The sequence below is a fragment of the Colletotrichum higginsianum genome, chromosome 9 (assembly GCF_001672515.1).
Source record: "Colletotrichum higginsianum IMI 349063 chromosome 9, whole genome shotgun sequence".
In the NCBI taxonomy this organism is placed as follows: Eukaryota; Fungi; Ascomycota; class Sordariomycetes; order Glomerellales; family Glomerellaceae; genus Colletotrichum; species Colletotrichum higginsianum.
Genome location: NC_030961.1, coordinates 3,043,896 through 3,057,550, shown reverse-complemented (window position 1 = coordinate 3,057,550; position 13,655 = coordinate 3,043,896). Strand labels below are relative to the sequence as shown.

The 13,655-nt window shown below is 52.9% G+C and overlaps 6 protein-coding genes across 6 annotated transcripts; 3 read left to right on the top strand and 3 right to left on the bottom strand.

The window, feature by feature from the left end:
- Nucleotides 1–174: 174 nt before the first annotated feature.
- On the bottom strand, nucleotides 175–1,173 carry CH63R_13131 (WW domain-containing oxidoreductase; the record flags this gene model as incomplete). The annotated part of the gene is made up of 1 exon (XM_018308105.1): nucleotides 175–1,173. The coding sequence occupies one exon, from the start codon at nucleotides 1,171–1,173 to the stop codon at nucleotides 175–177; it is 999 nt and encodes a 332-aa protein (XP_018152522.1).
- Nucleotides 1,174–3,408: 2,235 nt separating this feature from the next.
- CH63R_13130 (Glycoside hydrolase family 3) lies at nucleotides 3,409–5,268 on the bottom strand (the record flags this gene model as incomplete). Its single annotated transcript, XM_018308104.1, has 1 exon — nucleotides 3,409–5,268. One exon carries the CDS (start codon nucleotides 5,266–5,268, stop codon nucleotides 3,409–3,411), a length of 1,860 nt encoding a protein of 619 aa, XP_018152521.1.
- A 1,874-nt stretch (nucleotides 5,269–7,142) lies between these two features.
- On the top strand, nucleotides 7,143–7,488 carry CH63R_13129 (uncharacterized protein; the record flags this gene model as incomplete). Its single annotated transcript, XM_018308103.1, has 2 exons — nucleotides 7,143–7,382; nucleotides 7,441–7,488. The coding sequence occupies 2 exons, from the start codon at nucleotides 7,143–7,145 to the stop codon at nucleotides 7,486–7,488; spliced, it is 288 nt and encodes a 95-aa protein (XP_018152520.1).
- Nucleotides 7,489–9,743: 2,255 nt separating this feature from the next.
- CH63R_13128 (CFEM domain-containing protein) lies at nucleotides 9,744–10,915 on the bottom strand (the record flags this gene model as incomplete). The annotated part of the gene is made up of 2 exons (XM_018308102.1): nucleotides 9,744–9,905; nucleotides 9,938–10,915. 2 exons carry the CDS (start codon nucleotides 10,913–10,915, stop codon nucleotides 9,744–9,746), a joined length of 1,140 nt encoding a protein of 379 aa, XP_018152519.1.
- Nucleotides 10,916–11,652: 737 nt separating this feature from the next.
- CH63R_13127 (uncharacterized protein) lies at nucleotides 11,653–12,297 on the top strand (the record flags this gene model as incomplete). Its single annotated transcript, XM_018308101.1, has 1 exon — nucleotides 11,653–12,297. One exon carries the CDS (start codon nucleotides 11,653–11,655, stop codon nucleotides 12,295–12,297), a length of 645 nt encoding a protein of 214 aa, XP_018152518.1.
- Nucleotides 12,298–12,673: 376 nt separating this feature from the next.
- Nucleotides 12,674–13,648, top strand: CH63R_13126 (uncharacterized protein; the record flags this gene model as incomplete). Its single annotated transcript, XM_018308100.1, has 1 exon — nucleotides 12,674–13,648. One exon carries the CDS (start codon nucleotides 12,674–12,676, stop codon nucleotides 13,646–13,648), a length of 975 nt encoding a protein of 324 aa, XP_018152517.1.
- Nucleotides 13,649–13,655: the final 7 nt, after the last annotated feature.

Below are 13,655 nucleotides of genomic sequence, written 5' to 3'. Positions count from 1 at the left end.
GTGGCAATGATGGGAGATCAATCTTTCTCAGGTCTAAAGTGAAGCGATCACGCATACTGAATAAGTCACAAGAGTATCACAAATCTATCGCCCCATGATCTACTCAAGGGATGGATTCATCAAACTAAATCATGTGCTTTACTGTGTACTGAGAGCCAGGTCTCTCTTGGTCCCTTACTCCTCGTCCGGGAATCCTACAATCTTGAGCGAGTCGCTCCATAGCCTCCTCGCCTTCTCCACATCATAGGCGTGCGGGGCATACCCGAGCGCAGAAAACTTGTCATCCCCTTCCGCATACGGCTCCGCCACGGCACAGTTGACAAGATACTTGCCGCCTTCGTGCTCCCATGCCTTGCCGACAGCCGCCCACACTGAGGTTGCGGCACCCTGCTCAACACTCTTCATGGTCGGGTACAGGAACTCCATCCCCTTGAAGGCATCCGGAGGCATGTGCTGGGTCAGCCCCGTCTGGACAATGCCAGGGTGGACGCTCGTGGCGTGTAGGTGGCGCGACCCATAGCGGCGCTCGATCTCGTTGGCCATGTAAATGTTGGCCGTCTTGGATTGGCCGTAGGCCACACTGGCGTCATAGCCGCCCTTCTGGAAGTCGTAGTTGTCGGGGTCGTTGATCCCGTGGACGTTGTGGGCGGAGGATGAGAGATTAACAACGCGGGACGGGAGGTCGGAAGAGGCCGCAGCAAGGAGGGCAGGTTCCAAAAGCTTGTAAAACAGAAAGTGTGATAGGTGGTTCGTGCCGAACTGGAGTTCATGGCCGTCGGCGGTTAGGCGGAGTTCGGGGATAGCCATAATGCCAGCGTTGTTCACCAGGAGATGGATTTTGGAGGTCTTGGCGAGGATGGCGGCGGCGGCGGCGCGGACGGAAGAGAGGCTTTCCTGGTCCATCTCGATAATCTCCATGTGGGAAGGTTCAAAAATACCAGCGAGGGCGGCTTGGGCCTTGGCGACGTTCCGGGCCGTGAGGAAGAGGGTGGCGCCGGTGGTGGCCAGGGCGCGAGTGGTCTCGATACCGATGCCGGAAGAGGTACCAGTGATGACGATGGCCTCGTCTTTGAGCTTGCCTTCAACGCCCTCGTCCTTGATGATTTGAAGGGCCGTCGGGCGCCCGTCGCCAGGGCCGTTTGGCTTAGCGTGGGCTTCAGCGTAGCGTGACATGATTGCGTTGGCGAAGGTTTCCAAGAAATGGTGATGGAGAGCAGCACTTGGTTGAGTGTTACAGAGGCGGATGCTACAAAGACGGATGATATGATGTTGCAGTCGGATCCTGAAGTTGAGGGAAAGTGGTTCACTTATGTAGTCATTTCATCGAAGACGTCTGGCGCAGCGCCGTGGGTCCATTGCCGGGGAGCATTCACTTGTGAAGACAGTGACTTACAAATCGCCATACGCTTCAGAAGTCTTTTCCGGCGATAGGCAAATTGAAAGTTGCTAATACCGACCCTTCATGGATGGATTAGGGGTTAAGATTGATCCATTTGAAGTCACCTTCTGTCATTGCTTCGTCCTTTACCATTCCCGCCGCTGGTTTCTGACTCGCGTGATGACCTTTCTTCCCCTTTCGGCCTAGCCATCCTCCCTACAAATGGGTAGTTTCAGGGCCGAAGCTGCATTAGTTCCTGATTATTTACGTTCGGGTTCAAGTCTACTTACTTATCATATGAGAACTATACACCCACAAATTTACTTCGCCTGGGATTCATGACCTGAAGCCATCAATTCAATCAGTTTACATGGTCGCTTTCTGTGCTACGTGAACATCGCTCAAAGACCATTTAGAGTCCTACTTCCGCTTTCGCTCCTTTGTCTTCCGTCTCCACAAATCGAGATATCGGATTGAGCCTCAATCCCTCCACTGGTCTGGAATGTGTCCAACTTGCTGTCCCTAGTGTACCATCAACGCGGAGCAACAGCTAAATCACCATCACCAAGCCCAGTAAAGAATGATTACAGTGGTATCATGACCGGAAACTTCAATTACGTTGAGGTCACACACAAGACGACAACAACATCTCGTCCTAGCCCTAGACCAGCCGGTCCCGTCAAATCATTCCCGAGCCAGGAAGGTCTGACTAAGTCATACACGACCTCCTACCAAGGCCGTCAATGGAATGTCATTCTTCACATACCGATTTCACAGTGACAGTCAAAACCAAAAACATACAACACCAGGTATTCGCTGGTCGTCACCGACCCAACTACTAATCCGGCCCTCATTGGCTTATCTATGGGAGAGCGGACGGGATCCCGAGTTTTCCAATGGGTATGGTCGTATGTGACAGACTGGTGCGGAATCGTGGTTTATCAGAGGATTTTCAGTCGAGTCGGTAGGCACGTGAAGTTGACAAATAGACGATTCTCGCCTAGGAAAGTCACGGCCATGGCATCTTAGAAACTGGCGATATTTTGAGTCCGCCCTTAGTAGACCTGGCGGCGTTCCTCAGAAAGATTGCCGTGCACAACAAGCACATGCATCTCAACCTACGGCTGACATTTCAAGCTCATGTCTTCTGCGCCTCACCGTCCGTTGACGTCAAATTTTTGATGAAATAGACATGGTCACGCTTTTGAGAAGGCTGATATACATGGGGGGAACGAAATGATGTCTTGAAGTAATTCCCCTCTAATTGATCCCTTGGTATCTTGGGTATATTTTCATTTTCTGCCATAGTCTGCTTCATCACTATAGCGACATGGATGTGACACTACAAGTGACTATGAAAGTTCGTTCTCCATTGACAGTTGCCGACTCAACGCGACGCTGCTGAATACTCAACCTTCAGGTGTCAGGCAGAACGTCGAGTTCCCGGTTTTCTTTTCTTTTTTTTTCCTTCTTTTTTTTGTTTGAAAGATGTGCCACAGCCGTTCCTATCTTCATCCTGCATCAGGGAAAGCATTCAACTTAGGTATGTATATGCGTTTAATTGTCGATGGCAAACTGTCACAGTGCCACCTGGAGTTCACGGGGGTTTCAGGACTTTCCTGGCAACTCGCGCTTACACACGTTAGGTCTCCACGTCGTGCGTCCCAAGCTTGGCGACCTCGTCTACATCAGCTCTATGGTACGAGCCCGCAACGAGCCATTTACGAATGTCGTCTTAGGTCATATCAGCAGCACTAGCGGCGGCGTCCGCAGTCTCAGAGAAGTTGGAAGAGGGGGCACCCCGGCAGTAAAGAGGGTTACTCCACCAGGAGAGTGTCTTCATCGTTCACTTCCCTTTAGTCTCAAGGTTTTCACGGACGTTTGGTTTCTTTGAAAGACAAAGGGTTCTTTTGGAATCAATGTATCTTGTAATCTGAAAATTTGTCCATCATACCCTGTAATTATGAACAGTAAAGCTGAGCATTCGAACCCTTTCTAACGAGATGAAGAACGACTCTCAGTCCACGGCTCTATCGCCTGTTCTTACACCCGCCCGTACAGGCATCAGTATACCTCAATCCATGCCCAAACCTGAACAACGGGTCGACGCTGTCAAAGGGCACGTCCCCAAACTGGGCATCCGCGGCAGCTTGGGATCGGGGCACCTCAACGGGTAGCTTTCCCTCGGGGGCCCACCCGTCGATGCCAAAGACGACATCGAGAAAGGCATCGGGGGTCGAGCCGTAGTTCACGAGCAGCGCGGACGCCTGCTCGACGATCTCCGGTACGGCAGGTGGCCGGTTGAACTTGATGTCCACCACGGTAGGGACGGCGCCGTAGATCTCGGACTGCCGCGCCTTCTCCGTCGAGTTGTACTCGATGGTACCGTTGTTGATCTCGCCCAGGGGCCCGACGATGCTGGTGGGCTTGTAAGGGGAGCGCAGTCGCAGCAAGGCGTAATCGGCCTCCTGGGGAGTACCGACGACGGCAAGGCCGTAGGACTCCATGACATCCTCGGGGATTCCCTCCACATAGAACTTGGCCGATCGGGCAGAGGGCGGAAGGGGCAGGATGCCGTCGTTGGTAAGGAGGGTCAGGGAACGACGCTGCAGCTCCCGGCCGAGGCGGGCGAAGTAGGGGTTGTTGACGGTCTTCACAGAGGCTTCGACGTCGACGTAGGGGTTATCGAATAGGCCGAGCTCGAACTTCTCCTTCATGAGCTTGCGCACCGAATAGTCGATTCGCTCCTCGGTGATGGCTCCCTCCTCGACCAGCTCGACGATCAGGTCCGGGAAGCCGTCGGCGCCGCCAAAGATGTCGCAACCAGCTTCGATCACGCGCCGCGTGCGTTCCTTCTCGGAAGCCTCCTCGAGGCCCCAGAAGCGCTGTTTGACAATGTTCCAGTCCGTGACAACGATGCCTTCGAAACCGAGCTGCTCCTTCAGCAGGTTCGTGACGATGCCCTTGTTGAAGCCAAAGGCAACCTCCTCCCACTGCGTGCCGATGGGGCGGGAGTAGTAGGGCATGATCTGGGCGGTGCCGGCGGCGATAGCCGCCTTGAAGGGGATCAGATGATGGTCGAAGTTGTCGCCCGGGTAGGTCTGGTTCTTCCCCCACTCAAAATGCGAGTCTTCCCCGTTCTCCATGGGACCACCGCCGGGGAAGTGCTTTGTAGTAGCGACCACGGAGCGAGGGCCAAGCTTGTCGCCCTGCAGCCCCTTGATCCATTCAACGCCGAGCTGGCTGGTAAGAGCAGCATCCTCGCTGAAGCCGGCGCTGCCGCGGCCCCATCGGGGCTCTGTCCACAGGTCGATTTGGGGATGAAGCGCCTGGCGGATTCCGACGGCCATGTACTCCTCGCGGACGACCTCGGCGTACTTGCGGGTCAGCTCGGGCGAGCGCAGGGCGGCGACGCCCATCGGGTCGGGCCAACGAGAGAAGGCCTTGGCCACGAATGACACGGCTGTTTGCGTGGTCACGCCGTGTTGAGGGTCCACCGAGATGGTGATGGGGATGCCGAGGCCGGTTTCGGCGGCGTGCCTCTGCAGGTTGTTGTACCACTCAGCCGTGTTCCTTGTGTCGTCGATAGCTCCCGTCAGTACGAAATGAGTCATGGACCTCTCGCTGATGTCCTCGAGGACCTGGTCGTCGAGGTTGCCGTCAAGGGTATTGTCGAGAGTGCCGTTTCCGATGTATGTCCTGGCGTGGAACATCTGGCCTGCTTTCTCGGCCAGCGTCATGCGGGCCAGAAGGTCGTCCACCCGCTCATCTATGCAGAGGGAGGCGTTGCGATATGCCGGGATCTTTTCGGTGCCATTACTCTGCCTGGGGATGAAGCGAGCACTGGTGATGCCCGCCAGCGCACCAAGGGCGAGGATACCGTTACGCATGCTCAATATGCTGGGCCGTTCCCAAATACTATACGGAACGGGAGACGACACGTTTGGAAGGCCGGTTCTTTGTCAACTGACTACTGAGGAGCAGAGATGGGAGTCAATGATGGACACTCTTATACTGCGAGTGTCCTGGTCAGGGTTCCAAACTATCAAGAAACCACAACGCAACGAGAATCATCTTGAACGTTGGCCCAGAAGCCGTGGCTAACAGCCGAGTCAGTCGACGGACTGCAGTCCGGTCTTGGGCGCTCCATAATAAGGCCGATGCAAGATGGCGGGGTCTGTCCGGACAGAAAAATTGAAGTAAAAGCAACCAGGACGACTGCGAGGCGATGCCCTGGCCGTGCCAGTATTTCCGAATAATCCCCTTTCCGTAAGTACTTCGCGATGTTCTCCATCAAGAGTATCCGTCCTGCCGGCACATGGACCTACAGAGACTTGGCCTCGAGTGTAAACACGAGGGACGAGGGAGGTAACCTGAAAGCCAACGGAGGTCATCTCCACTCACACATACGCTCCAGGCAAGGTTGCCAAGATCGTGCATTTCGTACGAGGAATCAACCAAGGAAGATCATGAGGACGACCTATAAATCGTTTGCGGGGTAAATTCCTGGTCCGCATCCACCCCAACCCGATTGCTCGGAATCGGGGCAGGTTGTTTTGCCAAGCTATATCGTTTCCACAACAAGGACACTCAGAAATCCCGCCTCATGACGTCCACTTTTCCCCTCGCTGAATTATTGGGCTTTTGAGTGAGACGGTTGGCGGGGGGAAACAGCTCACGACGACGTATCTGGACATGTCTTCTTTCACCGCAAGTCCAAGATGGCTCCACCCCCAGCAGGACTTTTCCCATGGGGTTTGCTTTCTTGGCATATTGGTCATGTTCCCCGCAACATCTGTCACTCGCCACAACGGATGCTGAGTCCAGAGATTGACAGAAACTTGGCAACCAACCGCAGACTAAGCAAGGGTTATCAAAGTGTGAGAGTGGTATTGGGACTGGTTGCGGGACTGGTTGCGGGATCAAGGATGGAAAATCAAGTTGTCTTAGAATACTATGCTGTAGCCTACCTACCCTTGGAGGTTCAAGAGAAACAGAGAGAATTGCATTATTTCAGTTCCGAACGAGGTAAAGGCAGAAAAGTCCCATCGTCTCCCTGGGAAGTCAATTTCAGACTACCATTTGTCAAACGACCGAGACGCCTGGTCTGAGTCTTAATTCATAAAATGAACGAGAGAAATAGCCTACTTGATAGTCAGTTGAATCCATTATTGTTTCCAGCCGAGCCGAGGGAGATAGGGCAGGGTGGTTGTCGATAGGGAGCTGTTTGACGAACCCAAGATGCGGCCCATTCGCATTCGTACACTCAAGTCGTCGCTTTGAGGTAAAGGGGCTCTCTTCCTATCACTCGGATTCATACCCATCGCCAAAGATGAGGCCCTGGCACGTGCTGCCAAGTCCGTTCCGCAGAGGCCGGACACGTCGTCCAAATTACAAAAGGGGCGTCCGTCGCTTGGAATTCGCGGAGATTCTGAATGGCACGAGAGACTGCAATACTTGTTGAGCTGGGGCACGATACGCATCGTGAACTGAGGCGATTTCGTTCTCACACAGTAAAGAGGAATCCCGTGTGGGCCTCAGCGCCATCATGCCATTGAGGCCGAGAATGCCACGGCCGGTTTCCCTCTTGCACGACATCTTTGCTAATAAGGACATTAGAGGAAAACCACAAGCATCACATGCTCTGGAAAGTGCAATCGGATGAGCTTCTCGTCTCTGAAACGACCAAGACCTCCTCAAGAACTTCATAATCCCCTCCTTAGTCTCGAACTAAAGACTGAAGATGTCTTCTGAAGCAACGAAAATGAACCGAAGTGCTCAAAACTCGCTAGACATCTCGCGATATGGAGACTCGGACGTGGCATCAACCTTGATAGCAAGCGATGCTAAAAACATGTATTACTCTTTCGAGGGCTTGGACCTTGATTACGACCGTTCGGACGCCGTCTCCGCCCAGAGCAACCCGACAACGATTCGCTGCACCGTTACCTGGTGGGATAAGAAGGTGCTTTTGCAGAGACATGTGGAGCTCCTGTTGGAACATGTATGTGTTCTTGACAACTGGCTTGGCCTTTGCGGTTCCATACCATCCTTATTATCAGTCTCGCCACTCTGCTGTTCAGGTGCGGCCGGATCACCCGCCGCCCTAAGGTCGCGCGACCTAGGTAAGCAAGGTAAGCAAGGTAAGCAGAGTAAGCGAGTTACTTCTACTAGACAACAGATACCTGTTAGCTGTTACCAGGACAAGTTTGTAACACTACTATTGTAATTAGCGTATCATCTAAAGCAAATAAAATGCCATACACTAAGAAGCTATATACCTACCTATGTAACCTATTATTCCTCCTTATTAGTCTATATTCTAGTGTCTACTTACACTTTTACTCTTATACTCTAATTGCTATCTTCCTTTTTGTGTCCCCTCTTCTACTAGTCTATTTCTACTGTTCTACTATCCTATTATTTTACTATTATTCTATTTATTCTATCTATTATCTACTCTACCTATTCCTCTAATCCTCTCTTACCTCCTAACCTCCTATCTCCCTATCTTCTATCTATTCTACCTATTCTACCTATTTTACCTACCTATTTTATCTACTTTACCTACTCTACTTTACCTATTCTACCTATTCTACCTACTCTATCTATTTTACCTACTCTATCTATTTTACCTATTCTACCTATTCCACCTATTCTACCTATTCTACCTATTCTACCTATTCTACCTATTCTACCTATTCTACCTATTCTACCTATTCTACCTATTCTATCTATTTTAATATCTAATCTTAATTTAAGCTGTATATTATAGAATACTGCTTTTTCTAAGACTACAGTAACGAAACGGTTTATAGGCTAGAAGCTATAGAAAAGGACCTAGTCCTCTTTTTAAAGACTTAAGCTTTCACTCTTATACTTATATAGACTGCACAGGAAGAGATCCAACTTACTGGAAGACTATTCCTGTGCTAAAAAAGAACTCCGATTTGATGAGGTATTATCTATCAACTTGGGTCGTGAATTTACCTTTTCGCGTGTAATGGCTTTCTCTTCTTTTGTTTAGAGTGTGAATAGGGGATGTATAGTCTGGTGGTAATGATTATGTCCTTTCGTCTCTCAAGCGACGGAGGGGGAGGAGGAGGAGCTTCACCTTCTTATACCCAAACGAAACCCCTTTTTCCAATTAGTCCAACGAGGCTGACAGTTGGCCGTTTTCGGCACTGGAAGTCCAATGGGGCTGTCCATGAGGTCTGCCACAAGGAATGCGGACAGTTTATCCTCGTTGCCTAGTGCCCCCGCAAACACGCTATGCATCGCTGAGCCTCGAGGGAGGGATGACAAGCTTGAGTGGCCAATTAGAGATTACGCTGTATGTGAATTCTTCCCTCAGCATATCCGGCTTGCAACTACCTATATAGGTAACCCCTTATCGTTCCTAGGCGGGCCCCCCTCCTCTACGTAGGAGATCTAGCTGTAGTAAAAGCTCTACAGGATTGGCGAATGGACCACTCACTGGACTCGAATGGGGCCGGTTGTAGCCATTCACTCGGGCTTGGCTGTGCTGCGTTCCGTTGAAAAGATCAAATTGTGAGCCAGCTAAAGTTCACAGTGCGTGAGACTGCTTCATTCTCTACGGTCATCACGAAACTGATTAGCTATATTGCAGGATTCTGACCATTGCCTGAGACTGTCGAGGCAGCTCGCGTACCCGGGAGGGAGCCAGGTCAGCTACGACGGCAAGGTGTTTCGCGCCTATGGCGAAACCATACTCGACGTCAAGCTTTACGTTCTCGAACACAAAGGAATCACAGCGTGGAAACAGGTTCTGAGATATAAGGGCAAGACCTTGGAAAATGGTAATAAACCCCCCCCCCCCCCCCCCCCCCCAACCCCCTCCTCGACGGAGAAATACCGTCTCAAAGAAATTCTCTTCTCATCGAAAACAATCATTAACGCAAAAATATTTATAATTCACAATTCTCATCTAGACCGTCAAACCATTTCCCGTCAAGCTGCCGCTGTGGCAGTGGCAGCAGCACAATAGGCACTACCATACGCAATAACAGTACCAGCAACATCCGTTCCACAAGCACCGTTAGAACAGTCTCTCAGACCATATCCAAAGTTGACGTTGCGGCAGAGGCAAGACGGATCAGGGGACGCGCACCCGAGTGCTGAGTGCTGGGCAACCATGTTGTTAAAACAAGTCTGGCCGCAAGTCGGCAAACTCGAGAGTGCAGTCGTAGTCCGGGTGACCGAGGCGGTTGCAGTTGCACTGGCAGCCGCACAATAAGCACTGCCATACGCAATGACAGTACTAGCAACATTCGTTCCACAAGCACCATTAGAACAATCTCTCAGACCATATCCAAAGTTGACGTTGCTGCAGAGGCAGTACGGATCAGGGGATGCGCATCCCAATGATGCATATTGCGCAAGCATGTTGTTGAAACATGTCTGGCCGCAAGTTGGCAGGCTTGTGATCGCGGTTGTGGAAGATGCGGAAGTGGTCTTTGTAGCTGAAGTTGAAGTTGTCGTTCCACCCGTAGCAGTTGCTAGTGCGCTGGCGCAGTACTTGCTTTGGTATGCAATTACTGTGCTCGCATCGGCCACTCCACAGACTGCATTGGAGCAGTCCCGGATGCCATAGCCGAAGTTGACATTGCGGCACAGACATGCCGGATCGGGGGTGGAGCATCCAAGGGATGAGTATGTGTTGATCACGTTCAAGAAACATGTTTGCCCGCAGGCTGGGAGAGAGGAGATGGCTGGAAGTGCAGTGCTCGATGTTGTCGACGTTGACGAAGTGAGCGAGACGGACGAGGATCTGCTTGACGTGCTTGAGGATGTAATAGCAGTTGTGCGGGAGGTGGTCGATGGGATGCTGATGGGCGGCAGAGGATCCGTCTTGACCTGAGCCTCAAACACGAGCAGCAGCGCCTTGCCGCCGCACGTCTGTTTCGCGTCGCCGGGGCAGGGCACGTTGCACGAGGTTTGGTTTGCGGCCCAGTCGCCGCCCACAAAAGAGCCGCACCAGCACTCGGTCCCCGACATGACGCCGGCGTAGCGGAAGCCCTCGCTCCAGCACGCGGCCTGGCACTTGTCCACGGTGAGGCTGCTGCCGCCAGCCTTCGTCGACTTGGTGGCCAGCGTGTGGTCGTCGATGAAGCAGCCCATTGGGTTCCATCCCGTCAGCACGGCCGTGGGCGTCTGAGACTGCGCGGGCACAGTCGTCGTGGTGCTCGCCGTGGTGGTGGTGGTTTTGGGAGGCTCTTCGCTGGCGACCTGGATGCAGTACGAGGTCCAGTCTTGCCAGCCGCTGCAGTCGAGACCGACCGACGGGTTCCAGCGGCTGAATGTCTCGGGGGAGATGGCAAACATGTAATCCCGCACCACGACGCAGCTCTCGCCTTCGTAGTTGTCATACCAGTAGCTGCACGACTTGATGGTGTTGGCCAGCACATTGGCCTGAGGCGTCTCGCCTCGCTTTCCCAGGTGCACTGCCGACGCCCCGGCTTCCCGGGGCATCATGGCAAGCCAGAGGGCTGCCGACGCGAGCGAAGAGAGAATCATGATGCTGAGCTTGCAACTTGGAGGCCAAGCGGAGGAGGGATGGACAAACGAATGATGGTCCGCTATGGGATGAGCGTGAGGTTGGCAGGCGCGGACACACGACAACAAGGCGGCGAAGAAGAGGGCCGAAGCACATCCTAATACCAGCCAGATAGTGTCGAGTCACGACGCCATTAGATTAGCCCATGAGTCCACAACCCGGAATAGAACCAGAACCGGCTTCTCCTCTGTCAGTTGTCAGGGGGGTCAGCCAAAAGGGCTTCGTCTCCCTCGGCCAAATCTCATCATCGGCATGGGTGTGATAGGTGGGATTTCAAAAAGATTCATGGGTGAACAAGTGCCTAGAGTTGGAAATCATACGACGTGCCTTAACCATGTAAGTGTCGGATCAATTCCTTGATAAGGCCACAAAAATAAGCTTAGTAGATCTTACATAATTTAACACCCGGTAAAAGCTACCCTAGGGTATGATTACCCCTGTTAAACCAACAGCAACTGATCCACATCTAAAGACGGATAAATAAATATCGCAGTAGTTGGTCGAATTCTTTTGTGTCCCTTTATCTCCTTGCTTCAATCACATTCCATATATCTTACCGAACATCCACTCAACCAGGCATCTATTCTTGTCTCCTGCCACTTCGGTCTCTCTAGGTTGACAGACAATTTCAATGGCATCATTCAGTCCTTTTTCCCGGCTGCCTCTCGAGCTGCGCCAACGCATCTGGCAACTGAGCATGGAGCCCCGGCACGTGCTTATGGGAAAATGCGAGTACCTCCATGCGCAACCAAGCCCACCAGCCGTTCTACAGGCCTGCGCGGAATCGAGGTCGCATCTCCGAGGCCATTATACCCAGGAGGCTCGTTGCGGCTGCAGTGGATCATCGGCGTCGCGCGCCATGGTGAACTACGACATCGATACCGTCTGCATGACCGCCTTCGACATTACTATCTGGTCGAGTGCCAAGGATGCACCCATCAAGTACCTGGCGCTCGAGTCCAGGGACTCGGAGGCCTTCTTCTGGAACACTAGTGGTGCCGTGAGGGACATCGCGACTCTCGAGCACCTGGAGATACATCCTACGCCAGGCTCATGGCCGGAAAGGAAAAAGGCGCTCTTGTTGCAGGATTGGATCTCTCAGCTGGAGGTCTGGTACACCCCGTGCCCCCCGGCGCCATTCCGCACAAAGATCATCAGCCCTTGGCCAGACGTCGACATCCCTGAAGTTGGAGCGGATAACTTTGACGAGATATCGCGGGCTTGGGACAGGACGATGGGGTGGGCGTCAGACGGCTCATCGGAGGCTGACGAGCCGTTTCCAGATGCGCCCCCTCATGGTCAGGCAGAGGCTGACCCAGGGACCGGGGTGCAAGCCCTGTGAGCGGTCACCTGTTTGGCCCACACCCTACGGTCTATATTGACGCAGGTACGGATATGAGATACTCGATATGGCAAAATCAGGCCCTACGACAGGGCTGACCGGTGGATCACCTTGTTACTTTGTTCCATCTCATTTTATTTTCCATCTCATGGTCCAACATCTCTTGTCGTTCCTTGCATCCATAACATGTTCATACTGCCGTTGTAGATGGCCGAAAATCTCAACGTTCAAGAATCGTAACCGAACGGGACAACGGGGACAGTAGAGGTGACGCTGTTGCTCCTTCAGCCTATTTACGCATTCGTTTCTTCATACACTCCTTCATTCGCACCTTCGTTTCCTCGTCGCCACGTTTTCTTCACAGCAGTCCCTCATCATGCGGTTTCCCGTCTTCATCCTCAGCCTGCTCTGGCTCGTTCCCGGAGCCTTGGGCGCCGGCAGACGGGCAGCATATGAGAAGATCCTATTCTTCTATGCATACCGAATCGACCAGCTTTTACCGGAGGACCAGCGAACAGTAGGCGTAAAGTGTGCAAAGTGGCCCACTAGGGAGGAGCTGCCCTGTGAGGACCCGGGCAACAATAAGCCCAAATATCTTCACTGCAAACCAAAACAACCGGCCAGGACGGTCTGCACTCTCGGCGAGTTTATCGGGCACATCGATAGCAACAAGGGCAAGAACTATAAGAACCAGCTCTTCGTTGATGGCGTCAAGTGGGACGAAGAAAAGCTCGACTTTGACATGAAGAAAACGGCGGAAAACATTATCAAGTACGATGCTGCCGATGGTCGCAACCCGCCCTACCGCCTCTTCAAGGACGGCGCTCTCCCTGCGTATCATGGGGCCGATATCATCAAGAACGGCGTGGTTCTCGGCAAGAAGAGGGGCTACGACGGGTCGCTGAATTCCATCTTCGATCGGATGGCCCACGTCAAAAGTACGCTCCCCCAAGCGACCTTCGACCGTCCCGACGTCAAGTTCCTCTTTGATCGGGTCGAGGAGAGCCGCACCTCGGTGTTGGCCGCGCGCACGGCCGACCACGACTACTGGATCAAGAAGGACTTCGTGGCCCATATCCCAGGCATTGACGTCAAGACAGCGCCGATGGGCTACCAGGAGTGGGTCGACGGCCAGGACCGAGACATTGAGAAAATCCTGACCACCGAGACCATCACCGCAAACCAGGCCGCCATCCCTAACGTCGAGGACCAGATGAAACAGGTCCGAGCGGACCGACTGACGGACGCGTTTGCCGGCCCGCTCCAAGGCCAGCAGGCGAGGGACCACCAGGTTGTGATGGAATGTTATGAGCAAGGAGGAATGAAGATTGAGAACGCCGTTTGCAGTTGATCGCCCC